We start from the raw sequence: 24,169 nt of genomic DNA, 5'->3' as shown, positions 1-24,169 counted from the left end.
AAGATTTTAAAAAATAAATAACACTTGTTCAAAAACTACAAACGATGCCAATAAATGTAGTATAGGTCAATTTTTTGTAGTCTTATTAGTTACTTAGAAAACATCATTGATATCGTTCGAAGTAAAAAATATAAATAATAGCGTGTTGATTAGTTTTGGAATGGGTTCCAAATTGATTGTAGTTTATTGTAGTGGCAAGAAAATTCTTTATTTGCGTTGTTTTATCTCAAATTATTGCAAGAAGGTCACAATAACGAGATTTTAAAAAATAAATAACACTTGTTCAAAAACTACAAACAATGTAGTTGATTGTAGCTAAACTCATATGTTTGTAGTGGCTGCTGAACCCCTGTAAGCAATAAAAAACAAAAAATTTAGTGTTCAATAAGTTAATATATTCAAAAATTATGAGCCTTGGATTTCGTGTCGTTTGTAGTTTTAGAAAAAAAAATATTCATGCTCATACATACATCTTCGCACACGTGCGTGTTTGTGTATGCGTGTGGGAGTTTCGTAATTTAGTGTACATTAAATTGCACATGATATATGTTAAAAAAAAAGAGTTGGATATCTTTAATGTTCAGTAGTTTGCTGTTCAATGTTACAAAGTCACTTAATAATCCGAAACTGCTGAGACGACAAAAGTAATTAAAATGAAATAATGGATAAATTCCATCCGAAACGAAAAAAAACTCAAATTAGTGCAATATAAAAAATTGGAATTAATATTGTCATTTATCGTTTATTGTAGTACTGGTAAAATAATTTATCCTCTAAAATAACTTCAAGAAAAATCAGATAAAACTAGCCAAATTGTAGTGGTATAATAAAATGACACTGGCATAAAAACTACAAACGATATGAACAATTGTCACAGTACCTTTATATTTGTATGTCTTGCTTATTACTGATTATAAGTGCGAATGAATAAATCTACTTAGTGTTTGATAGAGTGATACATTTTAAGACGTTAGAAAATAGAAAAGGAAATCGTTCGTAGTTTCACAGTTTGTCTTCCGACAGCATACCTTTATATGTATATGGACATTACCGATTAAATATAAGCGTGCGTACACAAGTTTACAGTTACTATAATAGTGCCTACAGTAAATGTAGCATCGATTATACCTCAAAATATAAATTCAAAATCGTTGGACTTACAAGTATGTGCTGTTTTTCGTATTAAAAAATAATGACAGCCAACTATACACGGACTTTCGTAAGTATTGAAAACTTGAGCCGAAAAAAGGGATCCGAATTCTGGCACTTCGTTATTACAAATCCCTGCTGAGCTAGAAGTGTTAAATAATACGTACATTTTAGTTGGTGCCATAGAGCATATATATATCAATGAGACTGGTCATTATCGACCTTACTTACGTAGAAGCAACAATAAATGGGAACTTCATGACGGAATCTCCAGCAGCTCTAAGAAAAAAGTAGTGTCTAAAAAAGATTTAATGAAGAAAAAAACAATACATATGCTATTTTATGTAATAAAATAATCATAAATATTTATATGCAATTACAAGAATGATATGTGATATAACTTAGTACTACTATTTGTTATTTTTTTATAATTTCAACTAATAATAAAATCGTTTGTAGTTTTTGAACAAGTGTTATTTATTTTTTTAAATCTCGTTATTGTGACCTTCTTGCAATAATTTGAGATAAAACAACGCAAATAAAGAATTTTCTTGCCACTACAATAAACTACAATCAATTTGGAACCCATTCCAAAACTAATCAACACGCTATTATTTATATTTTTTACTTCGAACGATATCAATGATGTTTTCTAAGTAACTAATAAGACTACAAAAAATTGACCTATACTACATTTATTGGCATCGTTTGTAGTTTTTGAACAAGTGTTATTTATTTTTTAAAATCTTGTTATTGTGACCTTCTTGCAATAATTTGAGATAAAACAACGCAAATAAAGAATTTTCTTGCCACTACAATAAACTACAATCAATTTGGAACCCATTCCAAAACTAATCAACACGCTATTATTTATATTTTTTACTTCGAACGATATCAATGATGTTTTCTAAGTAACTAATAAGACTACAAAAAATTGACCTATACTACATTTATTGGCATCGTTTGTAGTTTTTGAACAAGTGTTATTTATTTTTTAAAATCTTGTTATTGTGACCTTCTTGCAATAATTTGAGATAAAACAACGCAAATAAAGAATTTTCTTGCCACTACAATAAACTACACAATCAATTTGGAACCCATTCCAAAACTAATCAACACGCTATTATTTATATTTTTTACTGCGAACGATATCAATGATGTTTTCTAAGTAACTAATAAGACTACAAAAAATTGACCTATACTACATTTATTAGCATCGTTTGTAGGTAAAATAGGCTGAAAAAAAGTAAGGTTTTTTTTAAAGCGGGTTCCAGCGTGACGGAGCTCGAAAACCGGCCTTACAAAGAAAGGTACCTAAACAGTCAGTCCAACCAACAATAAGACAAATGAAAATCCCCTATTAATTTCGTGTTTAGTGAATCAAATCGCTATTTAACCGACCATTTATAATGGCCATAAGCTGGGATCAGGTCTAAGCGAGGCATTAGCCCTTGACATGGGAAACGCAACTGAAGACAATATTGGGAATCCTTCTGAGGATTAAATTACTTGTTACGCTCAATCAGCGCTTATTAATATGAATAGATAATAGAGGTAGATTGATATTTTCGGCCTGTTTTGTTGTCGTGGGTTCTTTGCGAAACTATTGTTTCGATTGTGATGAGATTTTTTTTAAATATCTAATCAAACAAAAGAAATTATATTGTGTTATTGTCCAATCATTTACTTAACAAACTAGCAAACCGGGCGAACTCCGTTTCGCTACCAGAGACACCTTTTCTTTGCTATAAACATCACGGAGACCGAGACCTTTCCAACGAATGCAAAAACCGTGGAAATCGGTTCGTGCGTTCTGGAGTCAGGAAGGAAAACCCGACTTATTTTTATATAGTAGATTATACACCGTTCTCTACAGTACATACTCTTACAAAACCACACAAATAACACACAATACGTATAACTATTGTATTACTTTGACCAAAGAGCCCCATGGAGGCACAGCGGGCTTTTAGCGTTCCTACGTTATTTGATTATGTGCAGCCGTAAATACACTTTGTACAATAATACGGTTTAACACAATCACCTATTTGAACAAACAAATGTTATTGAATAAAATTGTTTCATTTAATAATGATTATTGATAAGAGAGGATGTTACCTATGACGCCAATCAAAGGAGAATGCCCATTTTTGGTATAGGTTTTTCTCATGCATCAAGATAAAAATAATATTAAAAAAAATCTCGGCAATTTAGAGGCCTTCTTACCATCGGAAAATATATTTTGAACAGGGAATGTTTTGTAAAATCTAATAAGACATGTAATTGTTTAGATCCGTTACCATAGATTTAGTATCCATTACCGCTTACATCTGAACATAGTGTTGCCATAGTAAATATTTAAGTGTATTAATATCGATTATTGTTTTCATTGAATTACAAAAAAATCAATTAACATAAAATCATTCTTTATGGTGTTGTTTATACACTGTAGGTTATTTTAACATAGATAGTGAAGTAAAATACTTGATTCCATGCAAAAAAGGTTTCGTTCATTTGTCTTACGCATTAAAAAAAAGATGAGTCTGTCATATCAAACGTCACATCACATTGTGTTGATTGAGTTTACTCTCCACTTTAATTGTGTTTTATTATCGAATTGTGTGAATGTAAGCAAAATACATTTTATCTTTGCTGATTTGTCAACGACAGGACGTTTTTACAATAAAGTGCCAATACTGTAATTGCGCTAGTAACTCAGCCCCCGGAATCACAGACACAATAGAAAATCTATTGTGTCGTGGTCCGATCGGGCCGCTCGGGGCTCAATGGGCTAGCGCAATAACGCTGACGACAGGACGTTTTATTTTAGAGGTGTTTATACTTTTTTCCAGCCTGTGTTACTCTTTACTTAGCCTGTGTTAATTCTTATTTAGAAATTATTTATTCCTGAAAATGGCTAACACCTCGAGTGAGCGAAAACGATGCATAAATTGTTCTTTCTTGATACCGAGAAACATGACGAGGCATCACTTGGAAGAAGCGTCGAATTCAATGCTCAGTTTATTACGATCATGGATAGCCCCTACTCAGGTGAGCAGACATTGTTTAGTTGCTTGAATTGTACATATTTACTTATTGTTTCAAATAGGTTTTTCATTTAATTTCTTCTAAAGTCCGTAATAAAATGTCATTATTGCCCTAAGGATTAAAGTGCCACTTTATTCCCTAGAGCTTAGAGTCTTTAATACGAATTTTAAATGCAGGTGATGTTTATAAGAATTTTATTATTACTAGAAAGAAATCCAACAGAAGTTCCAACCCTTTGTTGTGTTAACATAATATTTACTGTATTAAATTATTAAACAGAATGTACTTTATTCCAATAATATTTTGCAGGTTTCTTCAGAAAACATCATTTGTAATGAATGTTTTGAATTACTTCAAAATCGAGCAAACACAACAAGTGAAGGAAGCATTTTACCGTTGCCTGCTTTTGGACATAGAAGAGTCTGTCTTCCTTGTGGAAATTCCATTCTACGATCAAGGACATATCCTGTTCGACATGATCGTGAAGAGAGAAATGTTTTAATTCGTTTTGTTCCACAACACCTTGTATATATTTTTGAGTTTATATAAAGTGCCTTAGTAAGTTTTTATCTAATAGAAAGTATATCTTATAATTATTCTTAAACTCTTTAAGGTCTCAAGAATGGATCGTGTATGTGCTGCATGTTGGAGGTCAGCAACAAGAGAAGTACAAAGGCAGCAACGGCATGACTCAAATCGCCCCACTCTGGCTGACACTGAATTAAGTGGTGATTCTGTTGTTCCTGTGCCACCTCCTCTGCCACCAACAACCCCAGAAATTGTTCAACCAGTGATACCAAAAATAATTTCATCATTGTATAGACGTGCTGCTAACACTCCAAGTCACTGTATATTTGTTGATTGTTTTGAACCTGAACGCCTACTTATACCATCTACTATCAAAGACCTAATATTGTTTAATCATAAGTTTTACATACCATCGGGTGCACGCATTTGTCGTCACCATTTAAATCATGGTTCTTGGGACCAGTTAACTTCTCAATTGAGAGATTTTACTGGTAGACAATTTGATAATATTATGACTATGATGCAGCGAGCTGCCAACTATAGATTTGATTTTTCAAATATTACATTGATGCCTCCTCACTTATGCCATTATTGGCTTGGTATGAATCTTGAACAGTTTCATGAATTACTAAATTGTATACCCAATCTAGCAGAACAAGTACCAAACGCTACCATAGCATTGTGCATTTATTTAGTTAAATTAAGAACAGGTGACAGCAACAACAGATTAGCCACTCTATTCAATAAACCTAGAGCTACATTGGAACGTTTGATTACTAAAGCTAGAAATTGCTTTATTAATGATTTTGTCCCATTGTACTTAGGATTTAATCATATGACTATACAAGATGTTGCTTCTCGGAATAGGATTATTCCAGAAGGATTTTTTGGTAATCCCCATTTACCTGCAGAAGTTAAACCTGCAATTGTTATTTGTGATGCTACCTATATTTTTGTGCAAAGTAGTTCCAATTATTTATACCAAAAACAAACATTTAGTTTACAAAAACTAGATAACTTAGTAAAACCATTCTTGATTGTATGCTGCGATGGTCATATTGTGGAATGTCTTGGTCCTTACAAGGCCACTACTAACGATGCTACAATCACTAGTTTAAACTTAAATAACGAGGAATCTGGTTTTGGTCAATTTTTCAGAAGGGGCGATATTTTTATTCTTGATAGAGGATTTCGAGATGTTGTGAGTGAACTTCAAGACCATGGTTTTGTCGTCTATATGCCTGAGTCTCTCCTTGATAATGAACACCAATTAACAACCCTGCAAGCAAATCGGTCTCGTTTAGTAACTATGTGTCGTTGGGTTGTAGAAGTAGTTAATGGTCGTGTGAAAAGGGATTATAGACTTTTTCGGGACGTTTTCAATAATAGAGCTGCTATGCACCTCAAAGATGATTTTAGAATTGCTTGTGCCTTGTTAAATAAGTTTCATGTTACCGTAAATGACCCACCAGAGGCCTTTGAATATGTGAGTATTGCTAAAAATAGACTTTCACTTGAAAATCATTTGGCAGTGTACGTGGAAAGTGAAAATGTCAATAGAAGGAGCGCGAGCTTTCAACAGATTGATAGCGAACATCCTCATTTAACTACATTTCCACAACTTACAATTACTGATCTTAAACGGCTTGCTTTAGGCACATATCAACTGAAACAAGCTAGGTCATACTTTGGAGAGCATGTTCGTCAATCTGGCATTTATTGGGTTCAGGTAAATAATGAAATTGATGATGATGTTCCTCTGGTGTTAGGTCTGAATAACTATTTATTAAGAGCTAGGATTAAGTCCAGACATGTAAATAGTCGTAAGTATTACACTTATTTATTAATAAGTAGAGATGATGCTGTAAGAAATACTCTACAAGCGATAACAGGATATTGTTGCAGCTGTCGCGTAGGTAGGCGAACAGTAGGATGTTGTGCACACGTAATGACAGTGGTTTGGTACCTAAGCTGGGCTCGTTATAATGATGTAACTGCTCCGGCTCCATATTTAGAGGATTTTTTTAATGAAAATGACGAATGATGTTTGCCTTAAGGGTGCACTCACACACATCAGTCACCGTCAAGTCACCGATGACTGATCGGTGACGGTTTGTGTACGTATCCACAAACACCAGTCACCGTCATGTTGTCCGTCAGTCACGTCGCCGGTTTGACTGAATCATTGAACACATACATCAGGTTAGTCAGTGATTAGACGTGTGTCACGCTAGAGAACATGTAGCAATTATTGACGGTAGCACGACGCTGACTGAACTGAGACGTGACGGCACCGGGTGAGTGGGGATAAAAGTATGATACATGTATGGAAAGATTATTTGACGTGCCTGACCGGTGACGTCACTGATAGATTTCGTGCCGGCGACTGTCGTGTGGGAACAGAGTCATACTAGAACTATTGATACATATTTTTTTTTAATCCTGTCCGGTGACGTGCCGTGACGGTGACTGATGTGTGTGAGTGCACCCTTAGTCCGGCATTCACTACACGCACCGCGAGCCGAGCCCCGAGCTGTACCAATCCGTGGACAAATCCGTCATCGCCCACACACTACACGAGCGCCGAGTTGTAGTCCAGTCGACTGTGAACATTGGTGAGCCTTGCACGTATCTACCCTACCAAGGTATCGATGCTTTCAAAACGCAAAAAAGTGGCTCTAGTAGTGGTGCAATACTTTTTACGCAGAACAAAAATAAAAAGCGCGTGTGGGCAAAGGAATGGCTGAAACAACAACAAAAATAAGTATACACATATGAAATTGCTGCAATGCATTCAGTCCTGTGAACCACCTGATTTTGTTAATTACCTAAGGCGCGGGTCAAACACAAGCGGCGCGGGCGCGGGCGTGCCATAAGCGCACCTCTTGAATCTGTTTTGCACCACGTCCTTCTTATACATTTTGTATGAAAGAATTTTGGACAGGCGTCGAAACGGCACGCCACGGTTGTGCCAAGGTTGCGCCAAGGTTGCGCCTTTCCAAAATTATTTCATACAAAATGCCAATAGCGCACCCGATGCACGCCGGCAGCGCGCCCGCGGCGCGCCCGCGGCGCGCCGCGCCGCTTGTATATGTCCCGCGCCTAAGAATGAAATACGAAACCTTCATGGAATTATTAAATTAGTGACGGATTGGTGCGCCTGTGAATGGTACCCTTTACGTTAAATTGGTCTACCACTAGATCTATTTTTTTGTAATATATGTCTACTTGAAGCTACTCCCATTATGTAAACCGAATAAAACAATCTATATGAGCTCTATTGGCATTTTATTAATCTATATTTAGGTTTTCTTGAAATCCATCTCAGGAAGATTTCTGGTGCCTACCTACTTTGTCTGAAAGCATAAGCTCTACGCATAGGTTAAATATGTTAAGAAAAAATAACCTTCGGACGATAAAATACTACCTTAATCACACATAAACCTAACTAAATCGGGGTTATTTAAGTTTTGAGGTTATTTCACATTTTTCTCAAAATCTTGAAAACCCCTGTTTTTATCCCAAAAAAATCAATTGATAAAAATCTTTTGAATATCGAAGAACCCTCCAAAACCACTCTGGCATTGACGCAACACTATACCGTGGTCCATACTTTCATGGGCATTCTCCTTTTACCTACATAATATTATTCATAAGCGGACTCGAGGCTGGCCACTGAAAACGGCTCGCTACTGAAATCTGTCCCAAAAAACCTACTTATGGCCTTTTTTATAGAAATACTAGCGACCCGCCCCGGCTTCGCACGGGTGCAATGCTGATACTAAATACACTACAGAAAAATTGTGAACGTTGTATAGGTATAAAAATATAGCGGCCCGCTCCGGCCTCCGGCATCGCACGGGTATAAAATACATAGCCGGGCGGCCGCAAACGCTACGTCCTGCAATTTTTAAATCTGTAATATCTTCGAAAATATTCACTTAAATCATACGGTGTAAAGGGCCATATAGATCTATATTAAATGAACAATGTATCCATGGTATTTAATTGGTTAAGGATTAATGCTGTATTGGTTAAAATCGCTTCGAAAATTAGCCATTATTTGTCGTAAAAAGTAAATGACAAAAAAAAGTTATTGTGGGTTATCCATAAGAGATAGACATATACCATCGCGGACTTTTCTGTAGACCTTTTCAATGTGTATAATACTTAGTAGGTACATTATTTTGATAAAACTCGTAGGGTTCAGCCTGCGTTTGCAATGTAAGCGGAATAAATGTAATTTTTTACGACATCACATTAGAAACCTCAAAAATAACAGTACTTCTCCACTACTTAATGGATCTTATTATACATATAAACCTTCCTCTTGAATCACTCTATCTATTAAAAAAACCGCATCAAAATCCGTTGCGTAGTTTCAAAGATTTAAGCGTACAAAGGGACATAGGGACATAGGGACAGGGAAAGCGACTTTGTTTTATACTATGTAGTGATAATAGTTATAAACGCCTTCACCACCAGGTTATTTGCTACATATCTATGCTAAAAATTAAATAAACCTTATGCAAACATGACTAACTTATTACTTATCAAAGTAAATACATACTACATACATAGTATACGAGCGTTTTCAAAAAAAAGTGTACCATGGCTGAATTTATGGATAAATTTTAAATGTTGCATTTTTAATAAAATTTTGATTTAGAAATTTTAAATATACATCATAGTAAGTGAAATTATATTTAATTGCTTGCAGATTAATTTGTTTTACGAGAAATCATCAAAATAAATTGGGACTGTGAAAAAAAGTGTCAGTTTTGCGACAGTCATCAATGCTCATATAACTATTAACTACGAAGAAAGACGCAAAATATTTTGATTGTGTTACGAAGATTATAACATACATTATTTAAAAAATAGAAAATTGAAGTCGACAAATAATTAAAATTCCTATTAAACTAGCTTTAAGTTCTGTTTTGCCACAGCTGATGCCAAAGTAGCCGTTACTTTTACGATACTTAATACATTTCGATTAAAATCGGCAAAGTGATTATTTTATTTCGGAACAGTTAAACCATTTTCAATATTGAAATCAAATTATTTGTGTCCCTTATAATAAAAAAATGTAAAAACTAAAATTTTTCTTGTCGCAAAACGGGGGACTGTCGCAAAACCGATAGACCATTTTTTATAAGGCTAGGTTTATATTGAATCCAATTAACATGGTTAAAATAAAACCGAGAATACGTTTACAAAAATTTTATATTTTTAGTCTCATAAAAAAAATACACCAACACACAGTTTGACACAGTATCAATTTTAGGGTAAAACTCAGAGTTACACTACCTACACCTTTTAACTTTCCATACATGTATCACATATTATGTATTCAGGGTATACCTGCTGACCAACGCATTCATTGCAATACCATTTTTTGCAAATTATACATGTCCTTTTTGGTCCCGAGATTAGTGAAACCTAAAAATATGAAAAAATTATAAAAATTATGAAGAATATTACAATGACAATCTAGACTTGGCTTTATGCTGCAGTTTTGCGACTTTTCTTGTCAGCCTATAGGTCACGAAGCAAAATGTTGCAAAACTGACGTGACGTTTTCTTTTCAGTTTTTAGTCAAAATTATATTCTGACGAAAAAATGTGCCTACACTGATTATCAAATGTAAATAACGGTTAATGAATATATTGCTCATCTTCTGAAAGTATTTAAACGATGTTTACTTACCTGTATCAAGTAATAATATGTCTCAAACCAGACAGTAGAAATTGCAACGGCCGTTGCACTCACAAAACACGTCGGTTTTACTCGAACTGTATTTGAAAATAAGCTTTTTTAAATTGGCGGACGGTGAAAGTAAACGATAATTTTGCCATTTATAAAATTCAAATAGTAATCTAAAATTTGTAAGTGGCATTATTAGCCGTGATAAACCCGACATGTCCGGTCGGTACCACTTTTTAAGATATTTTTGGAAATCAAATTGCTTTTAAACGATTATAAGGCCTTAATTATGAACTACATGCGACGATTCGCAAATAAATGTACTTTTAGACGACACTAAAACTTATGGTACCTTGGTATAAAACTTTTTAGAATCGCTTCTCTACATCGAAGAACTTGGATGGGGACACGCCAAAAACTGACACTTTAGTTTTAAAAATGATTATTTAAAAAATAGTACGCAATGTTTCCGTGAATTAATTGTTTGCATTTATCAAATTATGATGTATTTAATATTTTTCAAGCATTAAAATAATTAGCCATCATATAAATTTTACTTGTTATTCGACTTGAAACACAGGGGACAGGCCGAAAGTGAGGGGTACACTTTTTTTTGAAAACGCTCATACGAACTTATATAAATTATTAAAATAAAGTTTAAAGTCCCCGCGTTACCTACCAGTGCCACCTGACTGACTAGCTCTATACTGATAAGAACTGACATCGTGCTACTGTTTGTATTAGTTCACGTAAACTTCACTAGATGGCGCTGTATTAAATTTTCACAAACAGTGCTTATTTCAGTAATATACCACTTTTCCCATAGAGGGCGCTTTATTAAATTTCAATTCCTGTTTCTAAATATAAATTGAAAAACAAAAGGCTAGTCATTTTGTTTTACATAATATTATTCTGTGTAGTCTATAATAGTTAATTTTAAATACACTAAATTTAGAACATCATGCGTTTATATTACCATGAAAACTTCACAAATTTAAATCAATCATTTTTAACCAATATGTAACTGAATTATAATGATCAAGCTAAGTCTATTTTCAATCAAACTACATATCAAATTACTAAACTTTACTAGCTTTGAATATGTTCGCTCAAGCGCAAACTGACAGCTTTCCCGTGCTCACACATGCACAGCATCTTGAAAGTGTTGTGCGATAAAGTAGATTCGCCAATATTAGAACATTTCTGTAAAGTTCTAATATATTATTAGTAGTATTGTGTTTTTTAATTTTTTAAGTTCTTGATTAATGGTAATGAATAAATATTTTATCAACTGAAAATTACTATAATTCATAATTAAGTACTATCATATTGACTAGAATAAAATTATGTATTGTTATTTGTTACTAACATAGGTATAAGAATATTGTTACTAACAAGTGGACCAATGATGTTACAATAAATAAATGAATTGTTATCTATACTAATATTATAAAGAGGAAAAGTTTGTAAGTATGTATGTAAGTATGTATGTATGTATGGTTTTCACGCAAAAACTACTGGACCGATTTCAAAAATTCTTTCACCATTAGAAAGCTGCATCTTTACTGAGCAACATAGGCTATATTGCATTTTCAAAAAAATTAGAGATCCTTACCAAAAATGCAATAATGTAACCCAAGGTGTAAAAAAATCCTCAATAAAACTTCTGTCATCGCGTGCGCTGCGGAATCTATTGAAGATAGAACAAAAAAATGTTCTACAGTATTATAGAATGGATCAATATCTACAAGAAAGTCCGCGATACCATATGTCCATCTTCAGTAGTTATGTTACTACAACAACTTTTTTACGTTTTCAAAGTAAATAGAAGTGCCGACAGTAATCAAACCATGTTATCCATACACATATATTAATCCTTATCCCATTAAATGATGTTTTATTATAGACTGTTTCAATACCAGCAAAATACTTTTTAAATGAAAAGAATTGGATATTCCATTCAAAAGATATAACGAATTTAAAAGTGTCAATCTACAGAAAATAGTAGGTATACTGTTCGAGCAGGCCGTAGTGCGGGGGTCACGGAGGAATTCTACCAATATGCGTCTTGACGGAACACAGTGGGGTTTTGGTCGGTAGGAATCCGACATAACCCACGGCCCCTCCCCTGGAGGCCGTGGGTATCTATGAAAGATTTCCCCACTAAAACAAAAAAAAAAAAAGGCCGTAGTGCGGGACGGGGTAAAGGTGATTTTCATGTCCGACCTATAGTAGACTTTTCACTGTAAAGATATCGCTATCTATGCGGGTGAAACCGCAGGGCATTGCTAGTTATTAATATAATCAATTATTATTATTTTACCTTAATATCATCGTTGTCACTCAGACTCGCCTCCCAAAAGTCTTCAATGTTCTCCGGAAAGTCACACTGATTTATTGGATCGGGGCTCAAAGCCTCCGTCCGCTGCTTGAACACAAATATCAGTCCACCATACTCCTCCTCTGGCCTCCACGCACCACACATCGTACCAACAGTCCTCACTTTAGCCTCTTCACTTTCTTTTTTAATTTTTTTCACGGGCTCATGCTCCATTTTTATCTCACTTTTTATTTTCAATGACTCCATTACGAGACTTTGCAAATTCAATTTGACTGATAATCTCTTCAAATAGTAGCTATTTGAAATAAGATATTTTAATTTATTCATAAGTCAATAAAACCCTCAGCTTCAATATTTATATTTTGCAATAAGTAGATAGAAAATTAGAACAATTTTTAGTTGGATAGTTACAAATAGAATTGAAATTTCAAATGTTATTTTAAATCAAAATTATTGATTACAGATTGCTTTATCTTTTTATAATAAATACTGAAATAGATACATAATAATAATCTATCAATAAATTATAAAAATATTAAAGCAAGCATGCGGCCAATATATAAAATTTATTTTCGTAATATATATTCTTAAACACTCATGCACATAATATTTTATGTTGGATTATAATTTTAATTTATAATATTTAAAAACGTTTTAACTTCGTAAAATAAGGTTATTTACCGCTCGTGTTTATCAACTAGCGCGCGACTGTTTATATCATCTGTCAAACTCAAATTTCGATTGCCGAATGTCAAATCGATGCAAAGTCCATTTTACGCTATTTTACGTATTATAAATAACATATCATAATAGATTTTTGTGACAAAAGATTTATGTTTTAACGAAAATTCATAAAACACAAACATTCTGTTATTACTGTAACTGACTGTGATCACTTGTATTTTTATTATTGTGTTTTTTTGAGTTGCCATTAGAGAAAAAACGCTCAGTATTTTTTTTTGTTGAGTTTTGTAAATAATTATTATTATTTAAAAAAGATTTTAACACATTGAAATATTATTTAGGTGTTCGTTTTAACTGCCTGTTATAAAACACAAAATCTACTTCAGTAGAGTATCCAGTAGCCATATTTATACATAGGTATTTCATTTAAAGTTGTTTGATCTCGAATATCTAAATTTCAAAACACAATCAACAAAAAGGTTGGCATTCATGAAAACATCATAGGTTTACATTCAAAACATTGAAAGAATTGCTTGTAGACAGCTAACCCCATCGAGTGAATTTATTTACATGTAAAACGGGGTTAGGAAAAAATCAACCCGCTTTATAAACAGTCATTTGAATGTGAAAGGTATCTTTTACATTGGAACGCTTATTTTGCACATCACAAAACCGTCGTTATTATAAGAATGATGTATAAGTAAGTCTAATCTTTTTTTAAAGATGTTTATTATAGGTACCTATGTTTAATTTCCAAAGCCCCTCATACTAATGCAATTTAAAAACAATCGAAATAACGAACTGGCGAGCGAACTGGCCTTTGAAGAGAAAAAAAAATACCGGCATTCGAGATTAATTTAAAAAATGTTTTAGATCATGAATCGTCTAATAGAACCAGTCTTCCAAGAAATTTATTGTTTTTGAGTGTTAATAAATTCAAGTAAATAATAATATACAATATATACCAAAGGAAGAAATTGAATTAATTTATTATAGACAACTCACATTAATTATAAAGTTCATATTATATATATTTTAATTAGCTTAAGCAAAAAAAACATAGATGGCGTGCCGCGTGAGGATAGCCGTGGAATTTTACAATAAGGAAAGTGTTCGTGTTGAATTTTCTAGTTTCGTGGTATATAATTTTGAGGTTACAGTAAGTATGTTGAAGATACAATTGCCCAGATTCTTTTTTACTATTTTTAATGCATAAACAAGTAAAGTAATATACTGCACCGTTAACTGTCAAATTCAAAAACCTGTAGGTATTTGGTTTAGTTGTGAAGGTAGGCAAATATAATATTATATTTGCCTACCTTCTAGATTTATCTATTATCTATTAATATGAAATATGTTTTTAATTTATAGTATAATCTTAATCTTATGCTATGTTTTTTAATGTCTAGATAATTTTGGTTGTATTTTGGTATTTTTTTATCTGATTTTCGTTTTTAATTGGTAGGTACAACATTCAAACTGTAAGTACTTTATTCCTGAATTATATTATATGACAAAGTGAAATGCTTTATGTATAATATTATCTAACTAAAGTATTAGTTAAATCTAGGTATACTTAATATTATAAAGCTGAAGAGTTTGTTTGTTTGAACGCGCTAATCTCAGTAACTACTCGTCCGATTTGAAAACTTTCGGTGTTAGATCTAAGCCCATCGCTCATCATCGGACATCGAGGAATTCATTATAATATAATATCATCACGCTAAGACCAACAGGAGCGGAGCCATGCGGGTGAAACCGCGGAGCGCAGTTAGTATTACCTATACATAATATTATATCGTTGTTTCCTGTATTTTTGTTCGCAAAAGTATAACTACTTGGAAATTATTTATTCCGTGGGAAATTACAACTGAGCCAGCAATAATAACAACTAAGAAGTACCTATTTAAATTTTTCTGTTCTTGTTTGTAGAGAAGAAGTTTTTTAAAAACGTATCATAGTAAATAGTTAAGTACCTAACATGATGTTTTAGGTAATATTAATTTGTAGATGAGGCGTCATCAACGAAATTACAGATCCTTATAGATATTGAAAAGCAAAATTGTTCTAAGGAAATAATTATGTTTATTCGCAAAAAGCTAAAGTTGCAACATGCTACGTCATCAATCGCCAGCTGCTCTTTCCCAGTCAGATTCCATCACGGCTGTGACGTAGCACTTTCAGCAGGATGGCGTCTCAATCGTAAGTTTGCACTTTTTGTTTTTGTTAGAGTATCTACATCTACACTGAATATATAATATGTTTTGCGAAGATTTGTTTTTTTTTGTATTCTTGCATTTTTATGGGTAAAATAAATATAGCAGCTTTATGTACCTACTTAAATTGTTCGATGAAAATTCATAAAGCAATACTTTACATTCCCTAGGTATCTTAGGGCCTGTTCAGTGCGACGCGGATGACCTACGCGGACGTCCGCGACGGACGGTAAAATGTATGAAACCACAGCGTGTTCAGAGCGACGCGGAGCTGTCCGCGTCGCGGAGAGCTATCCGCGCGCGGTCGAAATCGCTCCGCGCCGCTCCTCCGCGCCGCGGATGTCCGCGGGCGGACGGTGCCTGGTTCTAATGTATTTGTTCAGTGCTCGGCGGACAACAGTCACGCGGAGCGGATGTAAAGTACTGTCGTTGTCATGGCGGCTGCGTCAAATGTGCAAACCGAGAGGGTTACAGTCGATCCCGATCCGCATCGTACTGAACGACAAAATCATCCGCGACGGACGCAAAACCTAGTCCGCGTGCGGACGGTCCGCGTCGCACTGAATCGGGCCTTAGTATCTTGTGAGATTTATACAATAACGATTGTTTTCCAGACTTATGAAGAAGTTTCTTAAAAACTTGGATAGGTACAAAATAGATAAATATGATAGATAATGTATATACTTTCTTGTACAATGTCAATTGTACATAGAAAGTAAATAGGTAGGTACTTACCTTTAGAAAATACACTGCATCAAATTGTTCGGGGGTATACTGTGTAGTGTGTATATTATAATACTAGCTGTGCCTCGCGGCTTTACCTTCGTGGCTCCGTTCCTGTTGGTCTAAGCGTGATGATATAATATAGCCTATAGCCTTCCTCGATGAATGGGCTATCTAACACCGAAAGAATTTTTCATATCGGAATAGTAGTTCCAGAGATTAGCGTGGTCAAACAAACTCTTCAGCTTTATAATATTAGTATAGATTATGTTTTCTATAACACTGAGTTACTAATATAGCATTATATTATCTGTGGTTGAATTTAAACCAAATTTCGCTACCAAGTACACCGTTTACCATACTGCAATATGACAGCCAAATTCCATAGAGTAGGTACCTACCTTTATCTAGAGATACCCTTTGTACATAAACATCTTAAACATCCAATTTCCAAGATCATTAGTATGATGTATGTTTGTTATTGCCCACTCTCAAGATTGGACGTGTGAGCGGTCTGAGCGCATAATCGTACGTCGCGGACATCTGTAAAGTATCAACTAAATGATCCGCGGACGTGACAAATGGGACACCTTAATAGTCGCTAGGTTCTTGGTTGTGGCCGCTAAAATGGCGAGGTTGAAGTGTATGGAGAATTGTTTAAAAATTGGGAGAAGAAATTTTATTTATTATACTCTAACGCGACGTCAAACAGAAAATCATGTCCTAACTATTCTTAAACTATCTTGTACTTGAGAATTGAGATCATTGAGCATACAGTTGATTTGCATCATGCATGATACCATTTTATTGTTATACGAATACGCTGTAAACACGATTAAACAGACAAAAACAGATACGTGGCTGTTAAAATAAAATACTGGTTGTTTTACGTAAGGAGAATGAACCTCTATAAGTTCTATAACACATTATTATTATTAAATAGAGCGCTGTAACCAAGCTGTAACACAATAACGTTTTAATATTATATTTATTTCGAATGTATTATGATTTTCCGAAGACATTTATCAGCTGAATTCATGGCCATCATCACAAGAAATGCTTTGTAACTAAAGATAGCGGGACACTTGTATTAGCGGTGGTTTTTCCTCGCCATACGTCATGGACAATCCTGTTTAGTGAGACACTGCAGTGTTATTGATGTCACATCATCTTACAGATGCTGTTGTGTACTGAGTTATTGTTCTTTGATTAGACGAAACGCATGAGCCATGAGGCATTGTTGTTACTATCTACTATCTAGTAGGTACTTACACTATATACTTACTTTTATAATTTTTTTAATTATGCTTTGTTCAATGTTACATGTTACGTAAAAAAACAAGGCTCATTAGCACCTAAATTATAAATGATGAATACTTAGATCTAGATTTAACTTAGGCTCTAGATATCCTTTCCTCTATACCTAATATGTATTTGACATTACCAGACACATTATCCGATTTAGCCAAGGATTTAGCGAATTCAACTAAAGCTTTGAAGTTTCATAAATGTCATAATAAGTATAATTTTATCATAATTATAGATTACTAGCTTTCCGCCTGCGGCTTCGCCCGCGTTTTCAAAGAAAAACCCGCATAGTTCCCGTTCCCGTGGGTTTTCCGGGATAAAACCTAGCCTATGTTACTCGTGGATAATGTAGCTTTCGAATGGTGAAAGAATTTTTAAAATCGGTCCAGTAGTTTATGAGCCTATTCATTACAATCAATCAAACAAACAAACAAACAAAGTTTTCCTCTTTATAATATTAGTGTAGATTTCCTCTTTACCTATATACAGATACCTAAGTAACTGATAAGATATAATATAATATTTTAACAACATAGAACTTCGTCACAATAATAATATCTAAACCCCAAACATCCTAGTTGAGCAAAATAGTTCCACAACCATTCCCATTAGCCGTACAAAAATACAAAGTAAACTACGAAGCATCCATTTTGTTTATAAACAGTGAACTAACTGTACATCACGCTAACTTTCAGCATGTCTGCCAGAATTAGCCGCGCCGTTACTATCGGCCCGAGCGCCCACCTCACCCATAAATTAGTTGCTGCTTGGCCGGTACAAGGGTTGGGTTTGTGTCCGTTGTAATACGGCACGATTTTATAGCAAAATTCATATGAATTTTCCATGTAGGATAGTATTCAGCGTCTTAGATATTTGCTTTTTTACAACTGTAAAGTAATGTTACATAACAATTTTTAAGCTATTGCATAGCTTCTATCGCGGACCTTGAGCGCGGGGACCGAATCGAGAAATTCCGTAACGAAAAAACCTCACGCTCCCCACTCCGACGGGCTCGGAGGTGTGGCGTTCCTTACAGTGTCGGAAGATCTTTATTGGAAATACTTACATTGTTGTAATAACAAACGAATTTTACTTAATACCGATATAATGTGTTAAATTTAATTTCTTCATGTTGTTATTTTTTTTCTACCGTTTATCTATAGGCCATTTTACTACTTAAATGCTGCATGCAAATGAAAATGCTTTAGATCATAAACTATTTCTAAGTACAATTGTAGTTATCACCTTTCTGTCTATTGATAATAGCTGTAGAAGGTATTTTACTTGTTTTGGATAATGTCCAATGTAATTTTTGTGCGGTATTGCGAAGTCTATGAGCAATTTATCGTGTCGTACGTAGCAGTGGAGATGCGATATAAAGCATGGGCCATAGACTTTTAATCAATCTGCACGAGTGGTGCGGGACTGCAAAAATGGCGGCAGGTTAGTGCCTGACGCGGCTTAATTAAAACCATAAGGAAAATTGTCCGTCCGTTTGTTCCGCTTGTCTATGGCCGTATGTTTTTTGGCATACGTTGTCCACGGTTTTTTCATTGGATTTATTGTAGTGATGGACACAGTTGGAAGAATGCAACGTTGTCTGTCTGTTGCTTTCAATGCCTTTTTTCTTTTCAGGTTATTTAGTTTGAATTAGTTTGAAATAAAAAAAAAATATCGTTATAAAACTTTTTTCGACTCAATAAAATATGTTTGATGTCTGCAACTTTGTACATAAAATTATTTTTTTCCAGTCGTTTTTTCTTGGTACAAGAGTTAAAGAACTATTTTAGTTAAATCTTTCTAAACTAAAACATTGTATATTAAGCACTGCATTTAACTAAAAAGTGAAAGAAAAGTTATAAAATATTAATACATTCACAGGTAAAACCAGAAAATAATCCTAGCCACCATGGGGAATGCTAAAAATGCTTACATACATTCTTATATATGAAATTTAATCTTCGCAAAATCGTTTCGTGGATTGTTTCGAATATTTACGAGCGTATTATTCAGGGACTTACATGGAGGTAATCTTTTTGAATATTTTGCCAACTGTTTTAATACTACTATAAACCCGACTTTGTTCGTTGATTGTGTTCTATTTTTATCGTATCTTTAACTTTTATGTTATCCACTACCATTGAATTGAAATTATACAGATTACTAAATAATTACCTACTACCTAGGTAATACTAGTAATATTCAGTTTTCTGTAGGAATACGCTCACCTTTAGTAACAACGAATAATAATTTTATTAATGTGTTTATCAGGGAGATATATAATTTTTGTTCTTATAGAAAAATCGGTCCAGAACGTTGTGGTCTATATTGAAACAATAAATTCTAATAGGTAGTTCCAGGAATAAATATAATTGCAGATGGAGTAAATAAAAACTTTCAGCTTATGTTATTAGTGTAGTTTAAAATTAATAACCAAGAGATTATGCATTGCATGGAGGACCATTTCCTATCAGTACCTATATTGAAAAGTCATTTAAAATAAAAAAAAATCTATTTATTTATATCTACGAACCTTTATAATAGTTGTTTGCCTAGGGGTTGACCTAAAAAGCAAAACATTCAGTGTAGGTAATTGTTATTTATTTAAAGATAAAAACACGAATAGGGTTTTGTCATTTGTGTTGGCTCTTGAATTAAATATTGCGGTCGCACGGCTTACGCCGATTGCGTGTTGACGAAATAAAAAAGAATTTTTAGTACCAGCACTGCTGGGATTTGGAGTTCATTCTTTTATAATTATTTTTCCTATTTTTGAATAATGTCCTTCTGGGAATAATTAAATAACTAATAAATATACATATTGTCGTATGTTGGCACTTACTATAAACAATATATTTTAGATCACAACTTATACCGAAAAGTATAGACTAATATTATGTTGCATAATTAATTTGATCAGAAATATAACGAAAAAATAAAAAAAAATCTATGTAAGTACCCAATTTTGCTTGAAATATACTCGTGTTTATCATTTTAAATTAAAAAAAACATACTTCCAATAGCGTAAAAAGTGACTACCGTTACCAAACTGCATTTGGAACCCCGAATTATTCACACACACCGACTTGCCGTAAATAAATAAATAAATAAATAAATCGTTTATTTGCAAGTAAACATGGTATACACAGGTGTTAAGAATAAGATACATTACTTCAGCATGTTTAGCCGTTATTCAACGGCATGCAAATACATTTTACATTAGATATACAATATACATTTTATATTATGTCTTCTTAATTTTATTTTATTAAAATCAATTCATTTGTTATTCATTCACATTATTATAATTAATATTTCACAATTCATTCATATTCATTACAAAAATTACATACATTATTACAAAATCAATATTAAGACGCAAGTAGACAATGTTAATTACGAGTTTAGATATTCTTTAACACTATAAAAACATTTCTGTTGAAGCCATTTATGAAGTTCTTTAAAAAATAATTTAGTATCTAAGTTTTTTAATTTAGCTGGCACTTTATTATATATTTTTACACTCATACAAAGACAGTTTTTATTATATTTTTTTAATCTAGGATTATCTTTTAAAATTAGTTTACTTGGATCTCTGCGACTACGGCTATTTAAATCACTTGCCTTTTTATAAAGATACATATGCTTAGTCACAAACACGCACATATCATAAATGTAAAGAGATGGCAATGGCAGCAGACAAAGTTTTTTAAATATCGGCTTACAGGACTGATCCGATCTCATACCACATAAGGCCCGTATACATCTCTTTTGAGCCAGAAATGCTCTTGTTATATCGGTACTATTGCCCCAGATAACAAGGCCATAACGCAAAACAGATTCCACGTAAGCGTAATAAGAAGTAAGTGCGGTTTTTAAGTTTGTAACCCTTCTTACTTGCCTTAATGCATAAACAAATTTATTTAATCTACTACACACATTTTCTATATGTAGTTTCCAGTCTATATTTGTATCTATTGTCACACCTAGAAACTTTATTTCATTTTTTGCTTGTATTTTAGGAATGTCAAAGTTAAATTTATTAAATTGTAAAAAATTTGTTTTGTCCAAATTTATTTTCAAATCATTAATGTCAAGCCATTTTATTATGTTGTCAATACTATAATTAATGTCATTTATGTGGTCATGTATATTATTTTTGTCAGAAGTTACAATTAAAGAAATGTCGTCAGCAAATAAGATGCACTTGTGATTTGTTATATTAACTATGTCATTTACATATAATACAAAAAGAATTGGACCAAGTACACTGCCTTGCGGTACGCCATATTTTATTATTTCGTAGTCAGAAAAATAATGCGTTATTTCATCGTTTTTATTTACTTCAGAAATTGTTACACACTGCTGCCTATTTTGAAGGTAAGATCTTATCCAGTGAAGCGTTTGCCCTCTTATACCGTACGATTCTAGTTTTTTTAATAGTTTATAGTGTGACACGAAGTCGAACGCTTCGGAAAGGTCAAAGAAAAGAGCTGTAGTTAATTTGTTTTGATTAATGCTGCCTAAAACTTTATCCATCAGGGAATATATAGCCAATGTAGTTGATTTATTTTTCTGAAACGCATACTGATCTTTAGCAATAATATTAAATTTATCACAAAAATTAACTAGTCTTTTATGCATACACTTTTCAAAGATTTTTGATAGAATGGGTACCAAAGTAATAGGTCGATAGTTATTTACGTCATGTTTGTTGCCTTTTTTAAATAACGGCTTTACTATAGATTTCTTTAACGCTTCTGGAAAAATCCCCAATGAAAAGGAGACGTTTATAAGATAGGTAAGAACATCTAGAATTTCATCGATACATGACTTTATCACTTTAGTAGTCAATCCATCATAACCTACAGAGCTAGTCGTCTTCAAAGAGTTTACTATCATCTTTACTTCATTAGTCGTCATGGGATTAAGAAACATAGTGTTTGTATTTAAACTAATATTACTTTCATGTACCATAACATTGCGATTTGTCAGGGTCGTAATTGAATCTATATAATGTGTATTAAATGTATTAGCAATATGTGTAGGGTCTGTAATTGTAGTATTGTTGTATGTAATTTTATCTATGAAATCTATGTTATTTTGATCCGCAACTTCATTTTTTATTACTTTCCAAACTGCTTTAGTAGTATTAGAACTGTTATGTATAAATTTTATATTAGCTAATTTTTTTGATTTATAAATACATTTTTTCAATACATTCGAGTATTTGAGGTATCTAATTTTATTTGCTGCATTTTTTACTTTATAATAATTGCATCGTAGTAAACGCTTTGTTTTGCAACTTTTTCTTAGACCCTTACTGATCCAATTTTTAGGTATTGTGCAGCTACTTTTCAATTTAATTTTAATATATGGAAAGCACAGGTTATAAAAAAGGCAGAAGTGTTCGTGAAATGAATTAAATGATGCGTTAAAATCCAACTCTTCACAAACATTTGCCCAGGAGAGATTACTCAGACATTCCCTAAATTTTTTTATATTAGTTTGATTATAATCTCTTTTAAAAATGTAATGAGGTGTAGGGAGATGTTTTATGATGTTTGTTGGAAAACTTATCAATTGTGCTGTCTCGTGATCTGACAAATAAAGAGGCAAAACGGATGCAGAGGCATATTGCTTAATATGTGATCTATACAGGCAGTATTTCTAGTTGGAACATTAATATGGATGTTTAAATTAAAGTTTCGCATCAAATGCTTAAAGTCATCAGTAACTTTCCCTTTCCTTAAGGTGTTAATATTTAAATCTCCTGTAAGAACAAATTTTGTTTTTGAGTTATATTTTAAATTTAAGTCATGTAACAGTCGGTCAAGTCTATTTAAAAACGAATACGGATCTGATAAAGGTGTTCGATATATACAAATAATAATTAATTTTATGCTTGGAATCTCTACCCCACATACTTCAAATACATTCTGTGAAGCATATTGATTAAGAAATGATAGATCTTTAAAATGTAAGTTATTTCTTAGTAAGATACAAGATCCACCGCGCTTCTTTTCACGGCAGAAGCATGTTGCCATAATATAATTATTTATTTTGAAAAAACATTCACACCCTTTTTTTAAAAATGTCTCAGTAAGGCAAATAACATCTGGATAGCAATCAACAAGTTTTAATTCATTTATCGTTAATTCTAAAATTTCCTTTTTTGATAAAATGCTAGCAATATTTTGATGTAAAATTTTAAAATTTGTAGGAGTGTCTTTATACGCGAAAAAACTTATTTCTAACATTTGTTATTTCTTTATCTATAATATTGTTGGAATTAGAAACTATGTCTTTGGTATGAGTGCAATTACGATTTCTAGACCAATAGTAGGGCAGCGTACCTTTCTTAGGCTCACAATATATTTTACTTTGTTTACCGTTATTAGTGTCTTTAACTAATTTCTTTAGATTAGACGGCTTAACATATTCGTCATCATAATAGTAGCTGTAG

At 33.1% G+C, this 24,169-nt stretch overlaps 2 protein-coding genes and 1 long non-coding RNA gene across 6 annotated transcripts in view; 2 read left to right on the top strand and 1 right to left on the bottom strand.

Annotated features, from left to right (window-relative positions):
* LOC149490796 (pseudouridylate synthase RPUSD2-like) overlaps positions 1-13,046 on the bottom strand; it is a 376,734-nt gene extending 363,688 nt beyond the window's left edge. The window contains exon 1 of one of the 4 annotated variants that reach the window (XM_089709028.1): positions 12,755-13,046. In XM_089709028.1, the coding sequence (XP_089565154.1) occupies positions 12,755-13,018 (264 nt within the window). In that variant the 5' untranslated portion in view covers positions 13,019-13,046. The remainder of the gene's footprint in view (positions 1-12,754) is intronic. The other 3 variants (XM_089709022.1, XM_089708998.1, XM_089708988.1) reach the window with 3 other exon arrangements.
* Positions 1-24,169, top strand: part of LOC149490773 (uncharacterized) — an 819,148-nt gene that overhangs the window by 565,637 nt on the left and 229,342 nt on the right. The window lies entirely within an intron of this gene.
* Positions 3,329-6,986, top strand: LOC149490797 (uncharacterized). Its single transcript, XM_089709196.1, has 3 exons — positions 3,329-4,200; positions 4,507-4,722; positions 4,811-6,986. Exons 1-3 carry the CDS (start codon positions 4,063-4,065, stop codon positions 6,767-6,769), a joined length of 2,313 nt encoding a protein of 770 aa, XP_089565322.1. The 5' UTR covers positions 3,329-4,062; the 3' UTR covers positions 6,770-6,986.

This window comes from Colias philodice, chromosome 2 (assembly GCF_061535455.1).
Source record: "Colias philodice isolate Cphi_HAF_F1 chromosome 2, ilColPhil1 Martin Lab GWU primary, whole genome shotgun sequence".
NCBI classification, from domain to species: Eukaryota; Metazoa; Arthropoda; class Insecta; order Lepidoptera; family Pieridae; genus Colias; species Colias philodice.
This window is presented reverse-complemented; position numbering and strand designations above follow the sequence as displayed.